The following is a 27,728-nucleotide window of genomic DNA, read 5'->3' as shown; positions in this document are numbered from 1 at the left end:
AGCCACAAGTTTGAGTGCACGGTGTCGTCCACGAATGTGGAGCACAGCTCTTTATACACAGCTAGAGCGCAGGCTGGTGTCACAGCGGCGCTCTGTCCCACGTAGTGATGTCATCTCTGAGTCCAGGCAGTCTTTGGGTTTCTCTTCAGGCGGCCTGATGGCACCTTGTAGAAAACCGTCTGACGTTTAACTCAAACATGTTTAAACTACGTTAATGTATTTGTGTGATAAAAATCAAAACATGCACAAATACTGTCTTATATGTAAAACAGGTTTTATTGAGTACAAATGCAGGTCAGTGTAAGGTCACACACAGTGGAAAATCGGCGCCTCTACAACCGTCGTACAAAACAAATGGTTTAAGCCTCATGAAATTACAGTGAGATCTAAAACAGTTTTCAGCCTCCGTGCAGTTCAGCGACACTCCTGAGGTAACACGGTGAGCAGGAGGTTACTCCTGAGCCCAGAGCAGTAAACACCTCGGTTAATGAAGGCCCCAGCAGACGGGACGAGTTCCACACCCACACAGCACCGTGCTACTGCTCTGAACCAGCTTAGCACAAAGACGAGTGAAGTATTCCCACCAGCTGTCCGTGGTTGAAAGGCCACTGTGAGGACAGGGCTGCAGAGACGCTGCTGATTAAACCAAGAGAACCAAGTTAACTCGAGTTATGAGAATAGTGTTGCCCTACAGTGTGATGTCACAGAAATCCATCCCTGAAGATTATTTTTGGAAGCAGCTTTTTCACCACCCAGCTGAGTCAGTGTGAGCCTGACTCGTCCTGGCTGTGGGCTGTAGGCACAGGAGGATTACTTCTGATCGCCAGGGTAATCCTTTAAAGTTTAGTGGAAGCACATCTGCCTGCAGACGAAGCCTCCGGTTTATGAGCCGTGGTATAGGTGGATGCTGCCATCCACAGCCTGCTTGGATGGATGCTCCGCCCGGATGCAGCTGCTGTCACTCAGCTCCTCGGCCGTGTCGCCAAAGCCATGGTAGTGTCCATAATGCAAGAAATCCCCACAGTCCACCCCGGTTGGCCCCAGGCACGCGGGCCAGTTGGAGACGCAGCCGCCCGGGCTGCTGCTCAGGTGCAGCGAGCCGCACATCTCGGCTGAAGCCCGCCGACAACGTGGCGGAGAGTGAGAGTTTGGAGAGAGCGGAGGAGGAGGCGCAGCGTGGAGATGCCCGTTGTTGAAATCTGCTTTTAAACACAGCAGCAGAGAAAATGGGATCAGAGGTAGATCATGTGATATTGTTGTAGCCATTTGCTGCTTTGCCACGCAGAGCAAACCCACCTGCGCTGAGCTCCAGGCTCATGGCTTCCAGCTCCTCGAGCGCGCTGCTCTGCACCAGCATACCTGCAGCACAGCACGATGAGAAGAGCAAACAAGCAAGCACCGCGCACACGCCTGACACGTAAACATTTCTTACCATCAGCCCTTTTGGCTTTTTTCAGGTGGCCCGCGTCCAGGGCGGCTAGCTGCCTCTTTCTGCTGAGCGCGCCCAGACCACAGGGGGCGCCGCCTCCATTCTGCACTATGTTCCCCTCGTTACGCTGCTGCAGGTGCTTCTGGGCGTTGGAGATGAAGCAGAAACAGTCGTGGAAGCCTTGAGCGTGGGCCAGGTCTGCTGCCGTCTGCCCGCTTGCATTCTCTAAACTAAGCAATAAGAATGAAGTCAGACAAAGTGCATCCTGGGTAACAGCACCTCAAACCATCAGAGCTCTAACGTTGCAAGAAGAAACCATCACGATCGAAGAAAACCAGTCCGAGTCTTGATGGTCTCACCCTGCAACACGTGCTGTGACTAACCTGCCCACTCACACACAGCAGGACCGCGATCACCGCCACGTTTCAGCTAAAGACGACAGGCCGTGTTTCAAACTGTTTATTTTCCTGTCTATCACACAGATGTGAAAGCCGTGTGCATGCCTCCCAAAACTGGATATAATACAATCTGGATATTATCAATAATGTTCTTTTTGTATTGTTAATATTCTACATTCATTTCATGCAAAATGAAACATTTCAACCTGTTTGTTTTCATTCTGAAAATTTGCACTCCAGCATCTCAGATTATTAGAATATTTCATGTCGAGTTTGAGGAAGTTACGGTTCAGACAGTCTCGAGGACGTACACCGTCTGACTGCTGACGTCACGTTTGAGAAGGATCCATGAGCAGCCACAGGAGGCTGCTCACAGCCATACTGGAGCATCTCCATGGAAGTGGACCGGAAGGGAAAAGCACGGCAGGAAAAGGTGCAGCAGACATGACCTCGGCCTCGAAATCTGTGTCAAGCAAAGTCATCTCAAGAACCTGGGAGAGCCTGACAGGAGTGGGCTGAGGTCAGATCAAGCCTGAACCAGAGATAACAGAGCAGCGCATCTCAGGAGGAGGAGGAGAAGGTCCAGAGTCTTCTTTTCAAACTGAAATGAGCTGTGGGCCACTGCCATCTCACGCTAGTGTTCAAGTAGCACAGAACAACAACAACAAACATTTCCAATGCCAAGTTGCATTATATTTCTTCACGTCAATAGTTTGAGATCCCTGCTCACATGTCACCTCCTGGTGCTGCTCCAAAGTCAACACAGACATCTACCAGCAGACGTTGGAGCTCTTCATGCTTCTCTCATTAGCTTTGTGAAGACACTCATTTATCGACATCATGTTTCGGTATTTCAGGAGTGGGACCACGCCTCCAAACACGCTCGTTCTAGTTGTCATCTACAGAGGTTCCCCCAGTTCTGCAAACTGCTCATTCTCCTTTACGTGCCCTCCCTCCCTCCTTCCTTGTTCTCAATTCCTTAACTTCTTCACTTCTATTTAGTACACGGGGATCTGCCAGGCCCGGGAGCCGTCACCAGTCCCCTTCGAGGCCTTCCCCAAACCGCAGCTCAGTTCATGTCCAAGCATCACCTTTACCTGCTAAAATGCTGTCAAACCTAAAATGAGGACGTGGGCCCAGCGAGTGATGTGCAGCCGACTCACCTGACCTGAGCTATAGAGATTATGTGAAGAGGAAAACAAGAACCAGCCGACCCAAAAACCCAGAAAGGCCATCAGAGCAACCTGGAGAGCAGTAACACGTCCCCTCCACACTCGTGAAGTCTCAGCCACGTATAAATGAAGCTGGACTTTTCTGACTGATCTTCCGCTGCACTTTTTCACTTTGATGGGTGATGCTGAGCAGCGTCTGCACCGCTGTGAACATTCGGCTCGGCTGAGAATGGATACAAGGAGTGTAGAAGATATGAAAGTTTAGGTTTTTGAATGAAATGATGAAGAACAGAGGCGGTTTCCCCTAATATTCTAACCGTCTGAGATGTGGTCTATGCATGGTCCTAAATGAAAAAGAACAACATCAGGTTGAAACTGGAGGACCAATCAGGACACAGGAATCGCCAACATTTTGCTCCGATATCCTACACAATACATCTGTGCTGTCATGAAAACAATCATGCTTTTGTGATTTCTAAGCTTCGATTATGTTCTAAAGTAAGCTCACAGCGCTGAAGCTTTTGTTCTGTAATGCTGGGGTGGTTTGGGTTTGAAAGCCCTGAACAGAAGGAGAAGTGAGTCATCGTTAGGAAATGAGCTGTGCTTTGTAGAAAACCACAGATCAAGTTCTGATTATCCACAGATGTTTCCACATAACCTCTCAAACATGCTGAGATCAAGTCTAAGCTTTTCTTTCCTCTGGAGTACCTAATAAAGTGGCCAGTGAGTGCAGATGTAATTTGGTTAAAAACCTACAAAAATAGACATTTCATTTTACAGGTATGTTTACCTGCTGCAAATTCTGACACAAATCTATTTTTTTCTGTCCAATTTGCTCCGTTGTCTTTGTAACATACAGCACAGCACAGCGCTGCACAGCACTGCACTCTGACGTACTCCTGAGACTAAGCTTCCAATCATTAGTGAGGCTGAGGCGTGTCCCATTAGCACACAGTATGTAAACAGTGAGGTGAGAGCTAAGCATGCATGCCTAAACATGACAGTCATCGTGAGTGCTTTGTTAGCATTGAAACCAATCACTGCAGGAAATACCTCGCCAGTTTGCCAGCTGCAGAAACTGTGGGAAGCGATAGTGAGCACTCAGTGGCACAACTGCAAGCTGCTCGCAGATGCACGTGTGGCAGATTCTGCAGTGCCTATTTGGATTGCTCCCTCTTTCTGGGACAACTTCAGAAAATCAAGTTCAAACTCAAAGGCTGAAAAACATCACAACGTGCAGGGTGTTTGTTTCTGCCAGCACAATTTGACAATCAAGATCACAGCTGTTTGTTTTTTTAACATAATATATAACATTTTGCAAAAACACATCTTTATATTGATTTCAAAACAGTTAAAATGTCCTTCAACGAGTGTGCAAATGCCTTGAGCAGAAAAGCTCATGTGAGTACTCACGTTTGAGTCTCAAAGCTCTGATTTCTCTTGGGAAAAGTTACAAAGACATTCAAGTGAGTATTAAATACATTAATAATACTGTGTTCAGTGGTTATTTGGTAGGTTAGTGGACGCATGAATCAGTTTACAGTTGCTAATAACAGCAGAAACATTTCAATCTGTATCAGTTTTGTCAAGGATTCTGTAAAGTAGTCGTATTATTTCTACAGGACATTCAAGTCATTAGACAGTTAATGGTTTCCCTGGAAACTGGCCTAAAAAAATTCATTTAAACCATCAAAAAAACTCTTTGCATGAGAATGAAATCAGTCACTACTCGTCAGTCGTCCTCAGCCGCGCTCCATCTGTGGGGTCAAGCACGCTACGGCGTTAGACCAAATCCAGAAAGTGAGAGTAACACACAGAGAGCAGCTGCGTCAGGTTGTAACCACCATAACGTGAGTGCAGAGGTTGCTGTTGCTCTCATTTTCAGTTTTATTTAGAGGAGCAGGATTTTGAATTCTGGGTTTAACAGGAAGCCAATACAGGAGAAATCTGCTCTCTCCTTCTAGTCCCTGTCAGGACTCTTGCTGCAGCATTTTGGATCAGCTGAAGGCTTTTCAGGGAGTTTTTAGGACTTCCTGGAATACAGTCGTCCAGCCTGGAAGCTCAGTGTCATCTAGTGGGAGCTGAGAAGGAAAAGCAGCCGAGCTGACAGGATCACGCACTGCAGAGCTCAGTGAGTGAGATCAGAAACTCTGCTGGTACTGACAGGTACAGCTCCTCTCTCCATTTAAAACATTCACAGCAGCCAGACTTCAACACAGAACGCTACAGCGCCCCCTGTAGGCGCTCTGTGTTGGTCAAGAATCACATCCCATCAGAGGGTCATCAGAAAAGAGATCAAAAGGAAAAACTCAATAAAAGCAGAACATTTCTGAGACTAAATATTTAATAAAAATAATTTAAAAAATGGTCTACAGGTATTGACACCGATGGACTAAACAGTCTCTCAATATTTTTGCTCAGTAAATGGAGAGCCATGTTTCCTTGCTTTACTGCCCCAGCTACTTTATCATTTTTATTAAATATTTTATAATTTTATTAACGGTCTCTTGAGAACTTTCTGCTTTCATTACAACAGTAGGTTAAGGTAAAAGCCTAAATGATAAATGAGTGTAGTTTTCAGGAGAAAGCAAAGACAAAGGCCACAGTCTGATCACTGTTCTTGTGTTTTCCTCTTATTATGGAGTCTCAGGTGGTGTAACTGTCTCCATTTATATTACAGCACAGCATATTTACATGTTCAACTGCTGTTGCTGTGCCACATGCAGGCATAAAAACATGAGCTTTTCTGCTTTTACACTCACTACTTTTCTCCGCTGTGCATCATGACAAACATGCCAGAGGATTTTTACCTGAGCCGCTGCTGAACAAAACACAACACACACAACATTACTATCACTCTTTAAAGCAAATGGCACTCAAATGAGCTGACTGGAGGGAACGGCCACTGAAACACGTTTTAATAGTGGGACACTTTGTACGACGCAGAACGTCGTAAACTCTGATTCACAGAAAACATTTTTTAAACTAAAATGAACCGTCTGAGAAACAGTAAGGTCATTATGAATGTGCTGGCAGCAACAAAGGGGGACAGGGCCACGTTCATCACTGTGCAGCCTCCTGCCTTCTTTTAACTACAGTCTGTAAACACGTGTGAGCTGAGGAGAGCGGCTGCTGCACGTTTGGGAGAGGACCGGTGTCCCGCTCTGGTCAGTCCTGGCTCTGCTTTCATGACACACTAGATGTTCTCAGTTGGTGAACAGTTTGGGCTGCAGGCAGGCCAGCTCTGCAGACGGACTCCTCTACAATGAGCCATGATGCTGGAGTAGATGCCGTCTGCTTCCCTGAAACACGTGGATGGAACACCTCTACAGCTCTAAAACCTGTATGTACTTTCACACACTGATGGAGCCTTTCCAGATGTGCCAGCTGCATATCTGGAAAGGCTGTCCACAGGCACTGATGCAACCCCACTCCACATCTGGCTTCTTCTCTGCATAATGGAGCTTTATCCTGCATGTGTGGATGACACGCAGAGCTGTGAATCAGCTCCATCATTACTGTCCGTGATGACATGTTCACAGTGAGGAACATTATTCTGAACCTGCAGTTTTCTGCAGACTGATGGACTCTGTCCACCTTTACTTCTGAGGAACTCGCCTCTTTGAACGTGTCCCTCTCTGTTACCAGCTGATTAACTGTAAATTCTTCCTCCAGCTGTTTCTGCTTTGAACCTCTGATCGCTCCAATCCAACATCCCAACTCTTTGTGAAGTGTTGCTGCCGTCACACCCAAAATCAGCTCGTATTTTTCTTAAAGTGATAGATTATCTCAGTTCAAAGATTTGTAAAACATATGGCTTTATGAGTTGGATTTGTCCAATAAAGCAAGCTTTGGCACAGATTTTAACTGGTCTTTATCATTATGTTCTCACTAAGTTAAGTATTAATAGAACCTGAGGCCATTATTTACTACACCGCCACAGAATGGATTTTCTGCTGTAACTTCCTTATGGACAGTTAAGGACAATTACTTTATTTTTTTTTTGAATCAAGGATCTTGAGACTATTTCATGTCACCTGTTTGTACCAGAACTTCACTACATCTTCATCTTGGTGATGACAGATGGAAAATGATTGCGAGGATGTTAACAGTAGACCACTGTGGCTTGTTCCCTCCCAACAGCTGATGAGACACTAAGAATAAGATTTCAGGACAACAGAAAACATGGCAGAACCACAGCAGCTGATCTTTGTTAGCATGAGGAAACACGCAGCACTAAAGAACGCCAAACGCAGCCTGTTAATCAGGAAAACAAAAACAAGTCAGCAGAAATTATGCTGGCTGATGCCACATCCTCCTCCTCCTCTGGGTTTACCTCAGGCGGGATATCTGAAGCACAGCACTGAGCTGCAGGATTTCCCACTAAAGTAAATTTCACAGTAAAAATAAAAGCTGTAGTTATTCTGACCAGACCTGCTGAGCATGTGTGGCCTACATGACTCAAATCTAAGACGTGTAGCAGCTGCTGTGGTTCACACTCTGTGTGCCAGAGCTTCTGTGGTGCTTTACTACTAAACCGAAGACTGGAGGATACTTACTGCGGTTTAGCGCCTGCTATCAAAAGGACCTGGATACACTCCAAGCTACCTGACCGAGCTGCCTTATGAATGGGAGCCTCACCAACAAAGTCCTGAAAACACAACGTAAACTGTAAGGTTTGAGATATGAATGAAGCTGTTAGAATAGCACAAGCCAACTGTGTTATAGACATGCAAAAATGACACTAATATTACTGACCAATCGAAGTCTAGGAGACAATATCATAATATGAAAATGTTCACAGTCACAGGACTGCAGCTGTGGTGACACTGCTCAGATTATTGTGCACTGCTCTTTTGAAATAAAAGGTGACCAGCAGCAGTGAAAGCTCCTGCCCTGTCGACCCACGCCTGGGCCACTGATGGAAGAGCTCGGGTTCATGAGTACTGCTGGCACTGTGAACTCTGCATCCATTTCTAATTATCTTTTCAGCTTTGCTGCAAGTACAAGTTCAGTCCCAAAACCTTACCATGACTACAAGTACATATTTAGTGTGAACAACGCTGGAGACACTGTCAATAAAATGAACTTCATCTAACTTATGTACAGCAGATGCATAAACCAGAGGTAGATTCAAATATTCAGTGATAACACTCATAGATGCAAACAGCACCACATTAAGCATTAAATACTACACAATAGGTGAGTTTCCACACACTGACCTGCTTGTTGACGTCAGCCCCAGCCTGAGTGAGCCACACCACGCAGTGAGGATGTCCTCCGAATGCTGCAGTGTGTGTTGGAGTCTGATTGAATCGGCTGGTCACCCTGTTCACCTCGCAGCCCATCTCCACCAGGTGCATCACGCACTCCAGCTGTGCCACATGCCAGTAACAAATACAAGAATCACAGTGACACACTGCTCATGTATGTCACTGCTGCAGATCTCAGAGGAGACCTCTGCACTGACGCACTTTCATTGTAAGAAATCTCCAACAGTTCTCCTTGTATATCACCTGAGTATTGTACAGCGTGCTGTTCTCAAAGCAGGCTTCAGCTGACTTTGGTTGTTAGACATATTTAAAAATCCCACTTAAGGTCCGCTTACAGGGACGTATAAGCAAAAAGTTTAAGTACATCCAGACACTGCTTAAAACATGTGCCCAGTAAGTGTTTGGAGATATTTCAAGGTGGCTGAAGAGACGCTTCTAGCAGAGCTTTGGTAAAGACAGTGATATAAAATGAAGAAGATCAGAATCGTACGAGAAGTAATTAATCATCTAATAAAATAAAATAAAAAAAACAGAGCAAGTTTTTATATTTCTAGAGAACAGAGGCTGTTGCGGCGTCGCAGGCTTCGTGTTTGTTTTGAGCCGATTTTGGCGCCTAAAAAGCGATTGGCTCCTACTGAACCAATGAAAACCTCCAAACACGTCAAGTTTTTTTTTTTTTTGTCTTTAAAAAACCTTTGTTGTACGCCGGTACTCAGACATAACTGTTTGGGCCAATCAAACACAGTAAAGGAGCGCGGCGAAATATTAAAGAGGAAAAAATCTTTTAGCTTGATTATGAGCGCTGTCCGCCGCCATGTTGGAGTTTAAACATATAATACACACAGTGTGGTTACAGTTCACAGCAGCAGGCAAAAGTGCACACCTATTTTAACCCTCTTTCGTGTTTCATGGACACCACTATTGAATACCCAGTGATTGCATGCTAACCTGTCCATAGTGAGCAGCCCAGTGAATGGGAGTCCATCCATAGAAGGAGTCCTCGGCAGTTAGATGGATGTGGTTTGACAGCTGCTGTAACAGAAGGACCAGAGCCCCAACATCTCCATCCCGGCAGGCACGGTGCACTGGGAAGCGGCTCACAAACACGTCATCCCCGGAGAAGCGGGCTTCTAGTCCCCCAGACATGAGTGAGCTGAGAGAGGGCAAACGGAAGCGCTTGTCTCCACTGCACCGGTCCCACGGAGCACACTGAAGAAGTTCAAACACAAAGGAAGAGCCCAGCTCTCTCGCAGGCCGTAAAACCCGGACTGGAGCCCGCCTCACAGCTACGTCCCGTGTGTTTGGGGCGGTCTGCGCTAAAAAGCGGCCAGGAACAGGTCCTCAGTCCTTTGACTCACACCACTGGTGAGCATCTTTATGTGTCCAATATATTCAAAACATTGGTGATGTGGCACTAAACAACTCAAACCTCTGTCTGTGGATTCAGAAACATTTCTTAGCTAACGTGCTAGCTTTGCTAGCTGTGTAATAAACTGAGTGCTGGTCTCTGTGACCCCAGAAGCAGACTCACCAACCAGCAGTAACATGGCAGCCTTATCAGGCGGGAAAAAGACGAGCCAAAAGGCAAAGGTAAGACACCCAGCCAGCCCCGGACGAACCTGCCTGCTGTTCCTGCTAATCAGGAGAACAAAGACGGCATCTTTAGCTTTGTCCTCGTCAGACCGGCTGGAGTCCAAAGACTGGGCCTCTCAGTGTTCGATGAATCTGTGATAGTGGTTACTACAAGTACAGAGTTAAAACGCGTACCTGGCTAATAAAAGTGGGACTTTTTCAAGCCAGCAGCTAAACCTTTAACCTTGTTATAATTCAAATACAACTATCTGAGTGACAGAGCCATCTTTAGGCAGTGTGCTCAAACCCTGAGATGACACTGTAGACTTACATTACATTATAAAACTAAAAATGTGGGCTGTGCATAATTTCAATGAAGAAACTACAGGAAGTGTCTCTGTTCTGGAGACACTGTAAAGTCTGTCTGAACTTAGTTAAGTTAAACCAGTAACTCAGCAGAGACCTCTTAAATGATGGTGATGATTTAAAACTCAGAGAATCAGTGCACTGAAGCTGATATTGCAGAACATGGTCGGCCAACACATACCTAAGACTTTCCTTCTGTGTTTTCTATTCATTTGTCCCCATTGCTTATTTCTAGGCCATCCTACAGACATGCTTCATTGTGATAGCAGTTTACACTGAGCCCTTATCACACTCTGCCTGGTCTCGAGTGCATATTTAATAGTTTCCTTGTCTGTCTATGGATTACTTAGAATCTAAAAAAGCACAATTAAATGAGCGCATCTGTGGCAAAGAAGGATGCAGTCTTTTTCTATCTTTTTTTCTTCCAGGGTGGCTTTATCCGAGTGAGGAAGAGAGATTTAGAGAAGTTGACCACAGAAGTCATGCAGCTTAGAGAGTTCCTGCCCAGAGTTGTGAATGGGGATCTGATGGAGATGCTGCATAAAGCCCAAGCAGCTCAGACAAGTATGCTGAACTCCACTCTGATCCTGCTGTAAACACGAGGGTGTTGTGTGTATCACAGAGCAGAACATATACAGTTAATGTATAAACCTGAAGGCTTGTTGAAGACATCCAGCTACAGAGAGACAGAGTTGTCTAATGTCAGTGGAGCCAGGTCTGTTTAACAGCCCTCACAGGTGATAAGGAAAGCCAGGTGCACCTGCTTTCTCATTAGCCTCATTTTATCTTCTACTCTGACCCGGGCCTGACCCAGTAAATATACAGCACTGTTGATCTAAGAAGCTTGGAAAGAAAAGCATCTGGACTTTAAGTTTCTTGAAGACATTTCACCTCTCATCCGAGAAGCTTCTTCGGTTCTAAGAGAGTCCCCGGTGGGACCCTAGTGGGAGTTGACCCACTGCTGATCATGTGTCTCACCACATGAGTCAAGGTGTGAAAAAGGGTGTGGGTCATTATCAGCAGAGGTTTCGGGTGAGACCATCGTGAGACCTTGCTTCACCAATTCACCTGACCTGTTGAGGTCAACTGGCAAGATGTGAGTGGTTGTTAAGGTGCCTGGGAAGGGATCTCCAAACTGGATTGTAGGTGGCAGACAACTGGTATTGTGAGCCACCTGGGACTCTCCACCAGTTTCTTCAAACATCTTCAAGAACCTTAAAGAAGTCCAGTTGCTTTTCTTTCCAAGCTCCTTAGGTTACCATGACCTGCACAGGCATTTAGCACTGCTATTCACGAAGGATGTTGTCTCATCACAGTATGTTGTGGTAATATAAGAAGAATTGGGTCGTGTCTTTTTTTTGGAAGACATTGCACACCACGCCGAGCTATGCCAGGTTCCCAGCTTTCAGCAGTTTGGGGTGGGGGTACAAAAATAGTATTTCCTGCCTGTCAAACTAGTGAATATGTGGTATTTCCACAAATTCTCCTAAAGACATGGAGACAGTATCTTGGGTGCTGTTAGGTGCCTGGTGTCCTCACCTGCTGCTGTGTCCGGCTGTTTGTCACCCCCGCTGCTTTCCACTGGACCATTCTTCTGAGAGCAGCCCGATCTGCCAGCATCCTGGCCTCCGCCTGCCACGGCCTGGCTTTAGGGTGGTGCTCCCCGTCTCTCTGGCTCTGGCACAGAGGCTAACTTGCTAACTAGCTGCTTGTGCTCCGACATGGCGACCATGAAATATGTCCCGTCGGCTCTGCTGGATCTCTGCCATCACCTCGCTCCTGGATGATGATGATGTCATCAAATCTCTCGTGACACTGAGCATGCTCCTTGATGTCCTCTGACAGGCGCAGACGTCATCGCGACAAAGCTGAGAAGCGCTCTTTACGAACCCCGCCGTACTCTAACCAGCCGCCTGCTGTTTCCATGCAACCTTTGAAAAACACGAACAAAAAGCCAGCTCAGCAAAACATCACGTGTGATTTAAAAGTCTAAAACGAATCAGTCATCACATGTAAGGTTTTTCCGTTTCCTCTCTTTGTGACATCTTCCTCCATCTGTCACACGCGTTTTTTTTCCCGTCGCTCCTCCTCGATAGCGCTGCAGAGATGCTGAAATATCAGCACCACCGTGAATGCATCACGGGGATGATAAAGGTTGTGCTGAGGCTGAAAACCCCCGAGATGTCATTTATTTTTCTCACTGACCTGCCTGCATGATAGACGCTGCACTTAAGGTTTTTCACCCATTTATCTGGGTAAAAACCGTCATTGACATTAAAAATGTCCTTTTCAGGAGGGCTCTAGCACTGCGCCAAATATAACGTGACAGCTCTATAAAGGTATTTGAAGTGACCCAAAGGACTGGTCTGATTATCTGTGTAGGTGCTCAGTCATCCAGCTCATGGTGGTCTAAGGAGCCTGGAAGAAGGCGCCTGAACTTCTTTAAATTTCCTTTAATATCTTTGTCTAAGCAAAGATATTAGACATAAAAAAAAAACGCAGGGAAAAATCAGAAATCACTTTTTGGCACGACAGCATTTCGGATTCTTCTGCCCACTCGACCCTGTTTACCACCCCCAGAAGCCCCAGCTTGTCCTCCTCCACACGCCTCCTTACCCATACTGACTCTCACAGCTGCCCCTTTACTGCAGAATGTATGCCACTGTTAGACTGCTCCAGCAGCACGCAGCATATCATCTAAGAGGTCCCACACTGGACCTGAGATGTGCCCTGTATTGACCTGTCCATCTCTGAGCACTATGCTATCCTTTTTCCTCTTCCTTTACAGGAACATCAAGTCTGTTACTACATGAAACCTAGTTCACATCTGTGGGAGATGCACACACAGACCACACAGTGTGCTGTGTGTAAGACGCGGACTTTTAAGTTGCATACTGCCATTCACTGCTTAGACTCCATGGCCCCTAATATCATGTCCTCCCCCTGGTTCACCTGTGTGCTACACTCCATGAAGGGCTCAGGCCTCAGTGTCCCCCACTAAAGAAAGTTTGTTAACTATTAACTGGTTGTTTTGTCCCTGTGAAAATGAAAAGAATTACAAACCCATAGAAGGTCCAGAAACCCAGGACCACCGCAGTGAAACCCTGTCTCTGCTTTCTCATGGTAAACACTCACCGCCACCATGGAGACCGTGTCATAAATCACGATTCTCAGCCACTTATTCAGTTTAGGGTCTCAGGGGTTGGAATTAGAGGCGGTTATACTCCGGAGAGGTTGCCGGCCTCTTACAGGACTGGGAGATTATGACATAATCAAAATGGGACCAAAACTCTACCTTAAAGCTGACAAAGTTTCATGTTGTGGAAAACTAGTGTTAGAAACATTACATAAGAATATCTGCTCTCAAACTGTGTGTGTGTTTAGTGAAGGAGCAGATTGTGAAGGAGCAGATGAGGCAGGAGTGTCTGCACCTGCAGTCTCGACTGGATGCTGTGCAAACTGAGAGTCAAAAAGAGAAAGAGGTGAGAGCGACAGTCAGACCTGAAAATGGACTCATAACAATAACATGAAAATATTTCTGGTATCCCACTGAGGAAACTGGACTTGCTTGATGAATTTGGGCTTGTCTTGCTTTAAGCCATGCTGTCATTTATTACTTGTTGTATGTGACACTGCACTGAATCCACGTGAATGGATGTTCAGGAAAAGCTGCTGTTACGTGAGCAACTGTGGCAGAGCAGAGTGGAGCTGCAGCAGCAGGCAGACTTCTGCTCTGGTCTGGGATCTGCTGCCTGCAGTCTGCTGTGGAGCTGCTCTGCCAAGGAGGACACCGTCTCACTTTGGCTGGCTGATGTGAGTCATGTTCAGTCTTTTCTGTCTCTGTGTGTGGACTTGGACTTGTTTCCCTGTAACAAAAACCCCAAATATGGCTACAGGGATACATGTTAGTGGTCAGTAGCATTTGTATAAAGTGCAGCCACAGCTGAAAGTGAAACAGTATTCAATACATGAACATCAGATCCCAGTTTAATCCCAGTAGGAGGAGACACAAGTGTTTTGGGAATGGGCTGCAGCCGGAACAAATATCTGCCTTTAAAAAATCAAAAATCATTTCCACAGTAACAAACTTGTCCCAGCATGCACAATAATTAGTTTGACTTGCTTGATCAAACCAACACAGTATAATTACAAAATGACCTTCTGACCACTGTGTTGTACATCTTTAGCTGAAACAATAAAATATGTTGTTTAAAGTGTTTGATGCAAACACTTTAAACAAACATATATTTTGGTCGTTCCACATAATAATTTTATGCAGTGCAAACAAAAGAGCATCCTCTCTGCTCCTTCTCTTCTCTCTCCAAATTAAATTGGCTCCATGTTTTGTCGGTCACTGAGACATGATCTAACAGTATTTGTAACAGCAGATGTTAATGCTGCTGGATTGTGTGTGTGTGTGTTGCGTGTGCGTGCGCACACTTCAGGGGAAGCTGCAGGCCTTCCTTGCTGTAGCTGCTCAGACTCTCGAGAGCTTTGTCACGTCTTTGGATGAAGAGGAGAAAAGTCAAACTGAGGACTACAACTCCCACGAGCACCAGTTTGTGCTGGCAGTGGCTGGGACCATTACTAGTGAGTCTGAAGCTTCTAGCAGTCAGAAAGGATGTGTCGAAGCACATTTTCTTAGAACCTCCATCAACACAAATAACTGCTCGATTGTCAGCTGACTTTTCTTTGTTTCTTATCAATCAGATGTAGCAGCAGTAACGCAGGGGCGGGACTTCCTGTCAAGCTCAGCGCATGTCTTGCTGGACACTTTGATGAAACTTCTCAAGTTGATGAAGCCTGGTGTCTTCCCCAGACTGAAAGTGTATGTGGATCAACCTCTTTGTCATTAATATGTATCAGGATTGAATAGAGTTAACAAGAACGTGACACAATGTTTGATCCATGAATCATAACAGGATCAAACCTACTTTTACTTTCCTCTAAAGCAGTCATTTGCAAAGTAAAATTCCTACATTTTTCATTCAGTAATATAGATTTTAATTTGAAACCATCAGTGAGCCTCAGTGTTGGTCAGCTGTACTGACTTTATTCACAACATAGTTTTCAAAAAGTCTGCACACTGTGTGAAATGTAAGTGAAAACGGATCAGAGTCAGGTCCACACCATTGAAACACTTTATTAGAATGAAACAGTAACAGGAGAACATCCGGGTCTTTTTAAGAATAGGCTTGTGCAGACTTTGATGGCAGCCACACATTTTTAGTTAGCCTGTGACAGGGTGTGTTTCCACTATGCTGCACTCCTTTGTAAGCATCACTGGGAGCACTTCAGCGGTTCAGGTTAAATTGAATTAAATTTTCAATTCAGTTTTGTTTATACAGTGCTAAATAACAACAACGGCTGCCTCAAGGTGCTTTATATATTTATATTATATAATCTAATATTATTATATATTATACCCTACTATAATACATGCAGAGAAAACCCCAATGAGCAGCACGTTGGCGACAGTGGGAAGGAAAAACTCCCTTTTAACAGGAAGAAACGTCCGGCAGAACCAGGCTCAGGGAGGGGCGGGGCCATCTGCTGTGATTGGTTGGGGTGAGAGAAGGAAAACAAGATAAAGACATGCTGTGGAAGAGAGACAGAGGTTAATAACAAGCATGATTCAATTCAGAGAGGTCTGTTAATACATAGTGAGTGAAGAAGAAACACCCAGTGCATCATGGGAATCCCCACCAGCCTCAGGGATTCAGTGTCACCTGATTGAGCCTGAATCCAAACTGGAAGCTGGTTCCACAGAAGAGGGGCATGAAAACTGAAGGCTCTGCCTCCCATTCTACTTTTAAATACTCTAGGAACAACAAGTAGGCCTGCAGAGCGAGAGCAAAGTGCTCTAATAGGATGATATGGTACTACAAGGTCATTAAGATAAGATGGGGCCTGATTATTGAAGACCTTGTATGTGAGCAGCAGGACTTTGAATTCAATTCTGGATTTAACAGGAAGCCAATGAAGGGAAGCCAAAACAGGAGAAATATGCTCTCTCTTTCTCTCGGGGTGGCTGTAGCTCAGGAGGTAGAGCAGGTCACCTACTGATTGGAACGTTGGTGGTTCGATCCCTGGCTCCTCCAGTCTGCATGCCAAGTATCCTTGGGCAAGATACTAACCCCAAGTTGCTCTCCGATGCATCCATCGGAGTGTGAGTTTTGTTATAAAAGCGCTCAGTTTAGAGTCAGTGTGGGCAGTTGGGAGATTGAGTGAATGAGGCATGTTGTATACAGCACTTTGAGCACTCCGGGAGAGTAGAAAAGCACTATATAAGAATCAGTCCATTTACCATCTTTCTAGTCCCTGTCAGGACTCTTGCTGCAGCATTTTGGATCAGCTGAAGGCTTTTCAGGGAGTTTTTGGACATCCTGATAATAATGAATTGCAGTCGTCCAGCCTGGAAGTAATAAATGCATGAACTAGTTTTTCAGCGTCACTCTGAGACAGGATATTTCTAACTTTAGAGATGTTGCACAAATGGAAGAAAGCAGTCTTACATATGTGTTTAATATGTGCGTTGAAGGACATGTCCTGGTCAAAAATGACTCCAAGGTTCCTCACAGTGTTACTGGAGGCCAAGGTAATGCCATCCAGAGTAAGAATCTGGTTAGATACCATATTTCTAAGATTTTCAGGGCCGAGTACAATAACCTCAGTTTGATCTGAATTAAGAAGCAGAAAGTTAGCGGCCATCCAGGTCTTTATGTCTTTAAGACATTCCTGCAGTTTAACTCATTGGTGTGTGTTATCTGGCTTCATGGATGACGCAGACTGGGACATGTTTCGGCGCAGCTCTGATGACATCAACATGTTTACGGAAGCGGTTGTGGGATTTATCGGGAAACTAGCGGACGACACAGCAGAAAGAACTATCATCCGAACGTTTCCCAACCAGAAGCCGTGGGTGGATAAAAACATCCGCGACGCTCTGAGATCACGCACCGCTGCCTACAATGAAGGGCTTGTCTCCGGTAATATGGACCTATACAAGGCTGCGTCCTACAACGTGCGCAGCGCGGTCCGAAAGGCAAAGCGGAGCTACGGGGAAAAACTAGAGTCACAGCTACGACAGTGCGACTCTAGGAGCCTGTGGAAAGGACTGCGGACTATAACGGACTATAAACGACCAGCTTCTTCAATGATGAATGCCGATGCTTCACTGGCTGATGAGCTGAACACGTTTTATGCTTGCTTCGACGCCGCAGCAATTAAAACAACAAACGGCTGCGCGCGCTCGGAGTGCACCAGTGAAGAAAATGCATTCGTCATCACAGAGCATGCCGTGAGGAACACCTTCAGGAGGGTGAACACCAGGAAGGCAGCAGGACCAGATGCAATCCCTGGCCGGGTCCTTAGAGCCTGCGCTGATCAACTAGCACCGGTGTTCACGGAGATCTTCAACCTCTCCCTGGCCCAAGCTGTGGTTCCCACGTGCTTCAAACGGTCCATTATTGTCCCTGTTCCAAAGAAACAACAGCCCGCTTGCCACAATGACTACCGTCCAGTAGCACTGACTTCAATTGTGATGAAGTGTTTTGAAAGACTGATGAGAGATCACATCACTTCTTCACTTCCTCCCACCATCGACTCACTTCAGTTTGCTTACCGGACTAATCGTTCCACAGACGATGCCATATCTCACCTGCTCCACACATCCCTGAGTCACCTGGACACTGGCAGAGGGAATTATGTTAGGATGCTGTTCGTGGACTACAGTTCAGCATTCAACACAATAATTCCCTCTAAGCTTTTCACCAAGTTGACGGATCTAGGACTCAGCTCATCACTGTGTCAGTGGATCCTCAACTTCCTCACAGACAGACTCCAATCAGTGAGGGTGGGAAAACAAGTCTCCCCCTCCATCTCACTCAGCACTGGAGTGCCTCAGGGCTGTGTTTTAAGCCCCCTGCTGTACTCACTGTACACTTATGACTGTGTAGCCACATCCGACACCACCTCCATTGTCAAGTTTGCTGACGACACTGCTGTTGTGGGCCTGATCTCCGACAACATCGAGACGGCCTACCTGGAGGAGATTAGGAACCTGGAGACCTGGTGCCAGGAGAATAACCTCCTCCTAAACATCAGCAAGACTAAGGAGCTGATCGTGGACTTCACTACAAAGCAGGCGAGGAATTACAAACCCCTCATCATCAGTGGCACGCCAGTGGAGAGAGTGGACAGTTTCCGATACCTGGGTGTCCACATCACTCAGGACCTGTCATGGTCCTGTCACATCAACACCCTGGTTAAGAAAGCCCGTCAGCGTCTCTTCTTCCTCAGAAGACTTAGAGACTTCCATCTGCCACTGAAGGTGCTCAAGAACTTCTACTCCTGCACCATCGAGAGCGTCCTGACGTCAAACATCTGCACCTGGTTTGGGAACAGCACCAAGCAGGACAGACGAGATCTGCAAAGGGTGGTGCGCTCGGCAGAACGCATCATTCAATCAGAGCTCCCTGACCTGCTGTCCATCTACACCAAGCGGTGCAAGTCCAAAGCTAGGAAGGTTATGATGGACCTCTCCCATCCCAACAATGGACTCTTCTCACTGTTGAGGTCTGGGAAGCGCTTCCGCTCCCTTAAGGCCAAAACAGAGAGAATGAGGAGGAGCTTCTTCCCCCAGGCTATTCGGGGCCTGAACCAGGTGTAGGACTGGACTCTCCCAAACACGTCACTATAAGACTGGACTCTCACACACGTCACCACACGCACCACCACACATTTCCTATAATCCTATAATTCCTATAATTTATAATCCTTATCTTTATAATCTCTTCTGCTATTTGCACATTCTTTACTGTAAATTCCTAAGTTAATTTGTAAATTTCTGTAGTAAATTGTAAATATTGTAAAACTTTTCTTCTGTCATTTAATGGTCGGGCATTGTACAGCTACAAGCATTTCACCCCCATGTCATACTGTGTATGGTTGTGTGTGTGTGACAAATAAAATTTGAATTTGAATTTGAATTTGAGATAGAGCTGGGTGTCATCTGCATAGCAGTGTAAATGTATGCTATGTCTTCTAATGATGCTGCCTAAGGGAAGCATGTATAATGTAAACAGAATTGGTCCTAGCACTGAACCCTGTGGAACTCCATAATTAACCTCAGTGTGTGAAGAGGACTCTCCATTTAAAGAGTGTTCACAGAGGTTTGGACTTTATTTGAGTTAGATTTTGTAGTGTGACAGTTAACGGTAATGCTATGAGCTAAACGTACTCGCTCCATTTTAAGATCTTCTCTGGTATAAACATCAGTATAGTATAATTATATACTCATCAGTTCATCAGTCTAAGTCTGCCAAGATGAATGATCCCATTTATAACCAGTAAGGTCAACAATGTTTATTAAAAAGCTGATAACAGCTGGAATCTGGTTTCCAGAGGGTTGTAGGTCCAGGTTTCCATGCAGTTCCAGCTGCTGTAATTGTGAGTGACTATTGGCTTCTCATTCTGTACAATATAAAATCCATGTAACAGTTTGTAGAAGAGTTTGGGCTGCAGGTTTTGTGCCTCCTTTGTCATCATTCTTATCCCTCAGCTATAAAAGGCTGAGTATTGTTGTCGCCCTGCTGGGCAACATGGACACTTTGACGTAACATAAGCTTTTCAAACTGATACAAAGGCGTGTCTAAAAACTTGATCTGTGTTCTGATGTCTCTCCTTGTTTCCTGAGCTTCCTTCTAGCATTGAAGTTCTAACATTTTATTAAGACAAACAACATAAGTAGTTCCAACACGGATTAAAGCTGCTGCTTCTCCACGAGGATTGGAGCCATTTGATACGGTGCAGCCACCTCACTGGTACCCTTCATATGTGAGATATTTCAGAGATGTCCAGCTGGGATGTCTCTCAATTGGGAATGCCTCGGTGTCCTATGATAAGAGCTGAAGGATGTTCAGTGGGAGATGGAGGTTTGGGCATGTCTGCTCACACTGTTGCCCATGCTGGCTGCACCCTGATCATCAGCAGCACATGGATAGAAAGATGCAGATTCTGTTTTCATTGACATATTAGTAGAAAGTTAAAGTGATCATAGCCAGAATCAGACAGGTTATGTCAAGCGACACTGCAGAGGTTCTTGTCCATGTATTTGTGTCTTCATGTATTGATTATTGTAACGCTCTTCTTTCTGGGCTTCCAAAGAAAAGTTTCAGAGGTCTACAGATGGTGCAAAATGCAGCTGCTCGCATTTTAACAAGAACTGGGAAATTTGAGCACATTACCCTGTTCTGAGATCTCTGGCTACCTCGTCAGGTTCGAGCAGATTTTAAGGTCCTGCTGCTCACCTACAAGGCTTTAAACGGACTGGCACCTTCATACCTCTCCGACCTTTTACACCTTTATGTTCCACCCCGTGCTCCATGTGTTGAACACACATTTGTGTACAGGTCTTAATTCTGTGGCTTTTAGTTTTTAAATTCTTACTGTTTTTAACTTGTATTGTGTTTTACTTGTACTGCTATTCATCGCTTTTATTTATTCATCTTTTTAGTTTCAAATTGCTGCACAGCACTTTGTTTGAAAGCACTTTATAAATAGAGTTATTATTATTATTATTATTATAGCGACCAAGAGTTTGTAATGTTTGTGTGTGGTATGTGTTAGTAAAAAGGGACCTACTAAAGTAAATACCTGTAATTGCAACAGTGTGCAGAGCTCATACGACCACAATGAAACCCACAAACTTGACGAACATCATAGTTTCACAGTGCTGACCAACCACCACTCACTCACTGGAATTTTATTAAACTTCTTTTTTAAAAGCTCTTAAAAGGGATCTGAATGTGTTGATATGTTGTGGCCACTAGATGTCAGTGTTTCTCTGCAGTGTGGACTGCTGTTCACTACGGTGATGCTTTGCTGCAGGTTGATGCTGATGGCGCTCTATAACGTGAGCATCAGTCTCAAAGGACTGAAGTACCTGAGTGAGAACCAAGGAATCCTCCCTCTCATCTGGAGCCTGCTTGATGGTAAGCTGCTGCATGCTCCAACAACAACAGTGTCTGCCCATCACTCACAGACACTGTGCAGACACTGTGCAGACACTGTGCTCTAGCTCTGGCCTACAACCCGTCTCAAGTCTAACCTTCAATGACACTGATATAGTTAATTGAATAAACTGTCAGTGTCACAGACTGTGTATTCCAGGATCTAATTTGTGTGTCTGTAGACGGACACTGGGAGGTGTGTCTCCACTCCCTGCGTCTCCTGCAGTCCATGTTGTTAGAGGACGATGTGTTGCTCCTGTTGGGCTCCTCGCTCCTGGATCCAGACCTGTGTGCTCGCGTCAGCAGGCTCGCTGCCAGCACGCAGCCAAGCCTGAGACTGACTGCTCTGCAGACCTTGGAGGACCTCCAGGCCCTCCAACAGGTACCACAGTATGATGAACCCTGCTTCCCTGCTCTTGCAGTCATTGTGTTTACCACACTAACTCTGTCAGGACAGAAATGAGGACTTGGTATGTGTTCAGGTTAACTTCACCTGTTTTGCTTCTTTTGTTAGCATCTGAGTCTTTCACTGCTACTTTTCTTCACACCTGGTAATTTATCACATAACGGTTAGTGAAAGCACTAGTTAGTGTGTTTTAGGTTCGGCTGTTAGTCTCGGTTTTGCTGAATAGAGAAGCAACTGCACTGATGTCTCACACGGGCAGATCTAAAGTCTAAAGCTGGTGTGATTGTGCACTACATGCAAATGTAGACACTTGTCCCTTCCTCACATCACCGTGAGATCCATCCCTGACCTTTCTGAGCACAGACTGTGACATGGTGTGTTTCCAGGGCCGGGCCTGCAAACAGAGCCGTGTGTGACGAGGGAGGACTTGAAGTGAAAGAAGAGCCTTTCTCACTGCATTGTTCACTGTTCAGCTTCTATGTATGTTCACACTGCTGTGCATTGTTAGTGCTTAAAGTGCATGTAGATCTGCATTGTTAAACCTGTCCTAGTAAAGATGTTTGCAGTGTGTCTGTGTCGTGTCAGTACAGCAGAAGCACAGGACTGAACTGCTCTGAAGGTCTTCTGCACTGATCTGTTCTCTGTGCAGTCACCCCCACGCTGCACACACTGAGCTGTATCCATGGACTAAAGGCACGAGCAGACGTCACTCACCCTCTGTATACTCTGCTAAAATCGCTTCACTGAAATCATTGTTATCTTATAGAAACTCTCTCTGTTCTTCCTGATTCATCAAAACAAAGTCTGAGCTGATAAGAAGAAGGGCAAAAGGAGTAAGACCACACAGGGGTTGCATTTTGTTAATTGTACAGCTTTATTGCTTCTTTAGTATGGACTTGAATAGTGAGCAGATATCCACTGAACAAAGCTTAGACTTCAGTACAGGATATATGTGAGACAAAGGCTTCAGAGGAAGAACATGAATGGGAGAAACCAGGGCTGGTACAGAACATGTTTGTTTCAAGCTCAAAGCCTGTCAGAGGACTGCTCTGAAACATGCTGGGCCATGTGAGTGTCTCCAGATGACTTCTCTCTTTAAAAACTCCAGCGCCTCTTACTCGACTGCCTTGGCGGGCCGATTTTTGTTATACTTTAAACAGTGATACTAATGAGTTAAGAAGTAACTATAGAAAGAGAAGCAGGGAAGACACAGATATCCTCTAAGGAAAGGGGGAAAGAAGAATTCTGGAGTCGTCCATCCCAGTTGATGCTGGTTATTCACGGGGCTGAGCTCCTTCAGTGCCCCGGGTCACCCACCAGCACTTGGCCTCTAGGAGGAGGCGGCAGCGTTGGGCTTATCGTCACGAGTCACGGGGATGCTGCGCTCGCTGCGGCCAGACTCGCTCCCCCCGCTGACCTTTGGTCCGGTCAGAGTCAGCAGACCGTCAGCTGACAAGGTGCAGTTGATGGATGATTGGTCAACGCTAGAGGGGAGGCGGTAACGGCGATGAAACTCACGGGAGATGTAACCGTGGTCGTCCTGAAAAACAGCAGTATTGATGCCATGAAGCCGTTGTCAGTCCAGGGAAAGCTTCACTCAGCTCACTCTCACGAGAGAGCGAGCACACACTGCTTCCTGCTAACTGCTGAGGGTTTCAGCCTTCAAAGTAAGAGACCAACCCAGGTCTATTAAGACGGGTGACAAACTGAGTGGAGTTGTTGTGAGCCAGGATAAGTTAGTATTGTGTGTTAAATGTATATTTAGTCTTTTCAGTCCAACATGACTTGTTTTTCCTCTTTTCATTTCCACTAATAACACAAAATAAAATGATAATGTCCAGGCTAGAGGACACCTAGCTACACACCTATTACACCCCATAACAACACAGAAGGCATCTTCATGTGATCAAATACATCCTTTTACCTTTCCTACATATTACAGGGAACTTTCTCACAGTCTAACATAAACAGGTTTGTATGTCTAAGCACCGTGGTTACGTACGTACGTGTGGTTTGTTGCTACATCTCTGATCAGTGATCTGACTCGTGTTGGAAAATCCCTCAGGAAGCCTTTACGTCCTATGAGTCTAACTCACTCACTCGTGGTGTGTGCATCCGAGAGGAGGACTACCTGTCTTTCTCCATGCTTGCCCTGGATCTCCACATAGTCGTCAGCGACCTTCACACTGAGCTCATCGGGAGAGAAGTGCTTGACGTCCAAGTAGACTGTGAACTTATCCCTGTCAGATCTCACCTGAGGGAGACAGACACAGAGAACATCTCTTGACCTTAACTTCTGAAACTTTAGGTCAACAACTTCATTTCTTGACTCTACGTTGTATGGAGCACAGTAGATGTTAGCTTTCAGTCTAACTAAACTCAAGACAAAATACAAGTATGTATTAAACAAAAGATGTACGCCGTCTATCCTCTAATAACCACAGAATATGAGACTAAATCCATATTTTTTACCTCTGAGATCCCAGAGTTGGAAAAATCCAAAACGTTGCGGAAGAGTGACTGTCTGTAATAGGGGCTGATGGTGGAGGCGGCGTAAGGGAAGAGGTCGTAATCAAACATGCCCTCTCCAAAAAACTGGTCAAAGAGTCTGGCAGGGTAGACAGAGCCCAGGGCACGTCTGAACCAGGGGTGCTGGATGGCAATATCCATGGCAACTGAAGACAGTCTGGTCTACTTTGGCTTGGTGGGGAATCCAGCAGAGGAAAAATGGAGATGAGGTAAGAATGGGAGAACGGTGGCAGTAAAGCAGTGGCTGAAGAAGGCTTTCAGAGTGCTTTGCTCCCCTCTCTACAGCTGCCTCCTCTTTATATACCTGAGAGCCAGAAAGAGAGGCTTTAGCCACGATCCCTCTGGAATGGCATTATCTCAGCATGGTGGGTTGGGCCCTGTCAGCAGAATCAGGGTTGAGGATGGGGGGGCACCACTAGGTCCAGTCCCTGCTGGGACGCAGCGGTAGTCACATCAGACACCCGGGGCTGCCAAAACAAACTGTGCTAGACGGAGAGGAGGAGGGGAGAGACAATGAGCTCAGGAAGCCAACTAAAGACACACAGGGATTTCACCTGTGTGACAAAGCATCACACACATACACGTAGATCTGTTCTGTCAGTCAGTCGGTGACATAATGCTGTGGTATTGTTCTGCCTGTGTGTTTGGATGACGGGCAGATTTAGTAACAATGCAGTCCAGAGTCAATGGAACAACAGCTGACAGAGAAATGTGAGAAAGGAAGTGTGCCCTTCAATTCCAGCATTTTACAATGAGGGGGAAATAAAACCGGTCTGGACCTCAGCAGGCCTCGCAAATTCTTCCCAAGGTCGGACCATCAGTACTGAGAGAAGCTGCATGTCATACTCTACAGTCCTCAATTAGCAGGTTAAAGTTCACAAGAGTAGGACTGAACAAGTATGGCTTGAAGGGCTTCTAGGAGAAAGCCTCTTCTTTCTATAAAGAGCATGGCAGCACAGCAAAATCCTGAGGAACAATCAATCCATTTATTGATAAGCACATTTAAAAACAACAGGTTGACCAAAGTGCTGTAGATAGTAAAAAAGTAGCTCGAACACACACAAAGAACAAAACAAAACTCAGTCACAATCAAAAGCTAGAGAGTAAAAATGTGTTTTCAAACGGGTTTTAAAAAGTGTCGGAGAGAAGTTTGGGTGCAGCAGAGGCCCGATCTGTGTTTCCTGTTTCCTGTCAGCTGGCCTGAGAGTTCTCTTTGGAGTATTATTAGTTATCAGATCAGAGAGGTATGATGGAGATAATCCAGTTAGAGATTTAAAAACAAGCATTAAAATCAATTCAACAACGTACTGGAAGCCAGTTTAAATGAGCCAAGACTGGGGAAATATGGTGTGTTTGGTCTGTGCAAGTGTAGATGTTTGGCTGCGATGCACCAACACAAGCACCTGTCAGCGTGGTGAATGTTTGCAGCCACACAACCTGTCCAACAACTAAAGCGTGGACAACAATGACCAAAGGACAGTGGGTCTGTCTGATGTCTCAGTGTTGGTGTTGAAGACGGAGAAACTGTTTAAATTATGCAGTAGAACAACTATATGACCAAGTTCGGTTTTTTGTCAGCCATATTTGGGTTACTCATGTTGATTAGCATTAGCCGATTTCTTGGCTAATGCTAACTGAATGACCAGACCAGGGATTGGTCAGTCCTAGACCAACGTCATTATGATGCAGCACCATGAGTGATGGTTAACTTTCAAAGGGCTGGTCAGTAAGTTTTCTTTTTTGCTATTTGATTTAATTTCTTTCTGTTTTGTACGGCGCATAACTCGGAGCCCCTCTGATGACATGGTCCCAAAAATCAAAACATTGTGCCCACAAAATACTACTTCGTGGGCATGAAATATGTATAACGTGCGCACAAAATGCTTATCTGTGGGCACGAAGCAGTATTTTGTGGGCACGATTTATTGATTTTTTGGACCATGTCTCCGTACATAACAAATAAAGTAGTTTCATACAAATAAACCATTTGTGGTGTTGTTGCGATGTTGCAGAGCCTTATATATAAATGGCAGATGAAGTTCCTCATACTGGGTCTATTCTGCACGAGGTGATGTCCTCACACACTTTCAGTTGTTCTACTGTAATAGATAAAGTTGTGATGTGACAGAAGCCTTTACACAGAAATATACATTTTATCACAGTAAGGCATAGCTTCAGAATTCTAATTTATAGCTAAGGGTCACTTCCCATGTCTGTTGTTTCTCCACCAGTGGCTTCCCGCTGCCTGAATGGGTCTAATCCCACAGGGCTTTGGCCAGCGAACACGGGGGCTTAGCCGCTCCATGCACCCACAGGCCAAGAGCAACTGGGCTGGGTAGCTGGGTTGGGATGTTTTGGGGGCAGTTTAGGCAGCTTGTTAGGGTTCAGGGTTGCTACCGGATGCAGATGTACTTGCACTGGCTGCATTTCAGCAAAGTCAGCATTCTGAGGGTTTTTTCAATGGTTCAGATAATGCCCGTGTTCTCCATGTTTTCACAGCTCTGAAAAGCTGTTTTGGTCCACAAACTGGCGACTCATGCCCATATTCAAGAGTTTTTCATAAGAAAATAAAGTAGGTTGATCAGGGCAAACACTAATGGTAACATAAATGTTTACATTTAGTTAAAAGCATCCCAAAGTCAACCTGCCATATACACTACAATATATACTGGTCAAGAGTTTCAGAATGCCCCAATCTTTCCAGCTCTTCAAGTCATTCAAGTCCAATGAACAGTTTAAGGTACAAAGGTAAGTGCTGAACTGCCAAAGGTTATGAAAGGTAAGGTTGGCCAAAACTGAAGAATAATGTGCATTTCAGAATTATACAAAAAGGCCTTTTTCAGGGACAACATGGTTAACAGTTTAAATCTGTTCTGCAGCAATGAGGTTGATCAAGCCTTGAAAGCTGCTGCTACTAATTCCTACAGCTGTTCCAACCTTTCTGGATTACTTCCCCCTCTGTCTGCATAAAAGCAGTGCTGGGACACACTGATGTACCCTCGTGAGCATCAGCTGAACAATATTGTCCTGCAGAAAGTAATGTGTTGCTACAAACATGGTGAGAAAGAGGCAATTAACAGTGGAAGAGACACAGACCATCATAACACTTATAAATGTCGGTCTGTCCTACAGAGAGACTGCAAAGAAAGTCAAGGTGTCAGTGAGTCCAGTTTCCTTCAGCATCAAAGGCTCAGAAACTGTGACAGCAGGAGGTCTGCAGACCCAAAGACACGACTGACTCAGAGGACGAGTTTCTGAGAGTTAACAGCTGTGTGATCAGCAGCTCACAGGACAACAGCTTCAAGCAGCTTCATACTGGTCGTAGTGAGAAAGTCTCAGTTTCAGCTGTGAAGAGAAAACTTCAAGCTGCAGGTTTGACAGGACGAGTGGCAGCAAGAAAGCCCGAATAAGACAAAGAGGCTCGTCTGGGCCATGAAACACCGACACTGGACTACTGAAGACTGCAAGAAGGTTTTATGGACTGAAGGATCAAAATCTGAAACCTTCGGTTCATCACGCAGGATCTTTGTACGCCGTCGAGTGGGTGAAAGGATTATTAGAAATATTAAAA

At 45.4% G+C, this 27,728-nt stretch overlaps 3 protein-coding genes across 4 annotated transcripts; 1 reads left to right on the top strand and 2 right to left on the bottom strand.

Annotated features, from left to right (window-relative positions):
• Positions 1 to 262: 262 nt before the first annotated feature.
• On the bottom strand, positions 263 to 12,163 carry ankrd10a (ankyrin repeat domain 10a). Of its 2 annotated transcripts, none has more exons than XM_085264320.1 (6): positions 9,221 to 12,163; positions 8,222 to 8,374; positions 7,559 to 7,650; positions 1,433 to 1,659; positions 1,297 to 1,359; positions 263 to 1,199 (listed from the first exon to the last, which is right to left on the bottom strand). In XM_085264320.1, exons 1-6 carry the CDS (start codon positions 9,416 to 9,418, stop codon positions 883 to 885), a joined length of 1,050 nt encoding a protein of 349 aa, XP_085120446.1. In that variant the 5' UTR covers positions 9,419 to 12,163; the 3' UTR covers positions 263 to 882. The 2 variants fall into 2 exon arrangements, with proteins under 2 accessions (XP_085120446.1, XP_085120447.1); XM_085264321.1 differs by having other exon boundaries at positions 11,750 to 12,163.
• On the top strand, positions 9,044 to 22,201 carry hsf2bp (heat shock transcription factor 2 binding protein). The gene is made up of 10 exons (XM_085264323.1): positions 9,044 to 9,637; positions 9,792 to 9,862; positions 10,639 to 10,774; positions 13,595 to 13,692; positions 13,874 to 14,023; positions 14,656 to 14,800; positions 14,921 to 15,038; positions 21,101 to 21,204; positions 21,405 to 21,604; positions 22,015 to 22,201. Exons 2-10 carry the CDS (start codon positions 9,818 to 9,820, stop codon positions 22,042 to 22,044), a joined length of 1,026 nt encoding a protein of 341 aa, XP_085120449.1. The 5' UTR covers positions 9,044 to 9,637; positions 9,792 to 9,817; the 3' UTR covers positions 22,045 to 22,201.
• Positions 22,202 to 22,478: 277 nt separating this feature from the next.
• Positions 22,479 to 24,443, bottom strand: cryaa (crystallin, alpha A). Its single transcript, XM_085265703.1, has 3 exons — positions 24,101 to 24,443; positions 23,760 to 23,882; positions 22,479 to 23,168 (listed from the first exon to the last, which is right to left on the bottom strand). The coding sequence occupies exons 1-3, from the start codon at positions 24,296 to 24,298 to the stop codon at positions 22,959 to 22,961; spliced, it is 531 nt and encodes a 176-aa protein (XP_085121829.1). The 5' UTR covers positions 24,299 to 24,443; the 3' UTR covers positions 22,479 to 22,958.
• Positions 24,444 to 27,728: the final 3,285 nt, after the last annotated feature.

This window comes from Mchenga conophoros, linkage group LG23 (assembly GCF_057382185.1).
Source record: "Mchenga conophoros isolate Kocher_MC1m ecotype Shallow Benthic linkage group LG23, M_conophoros_male_GT1.1, whole genome shotgun sequence".
In the NCBI taxonomy this organism is placed as follows: Eukaryota; Metazoa; Chordata; class Actinopteri; order Cichliformes; family Cichlidae; genus Mchenga; species Mchenga conophoros.
The sequence above is the reverse complement of the archived record's forward strand: the minus strand, read 5'-3'. Positions and strand labels throughout refer to the sequence as shown.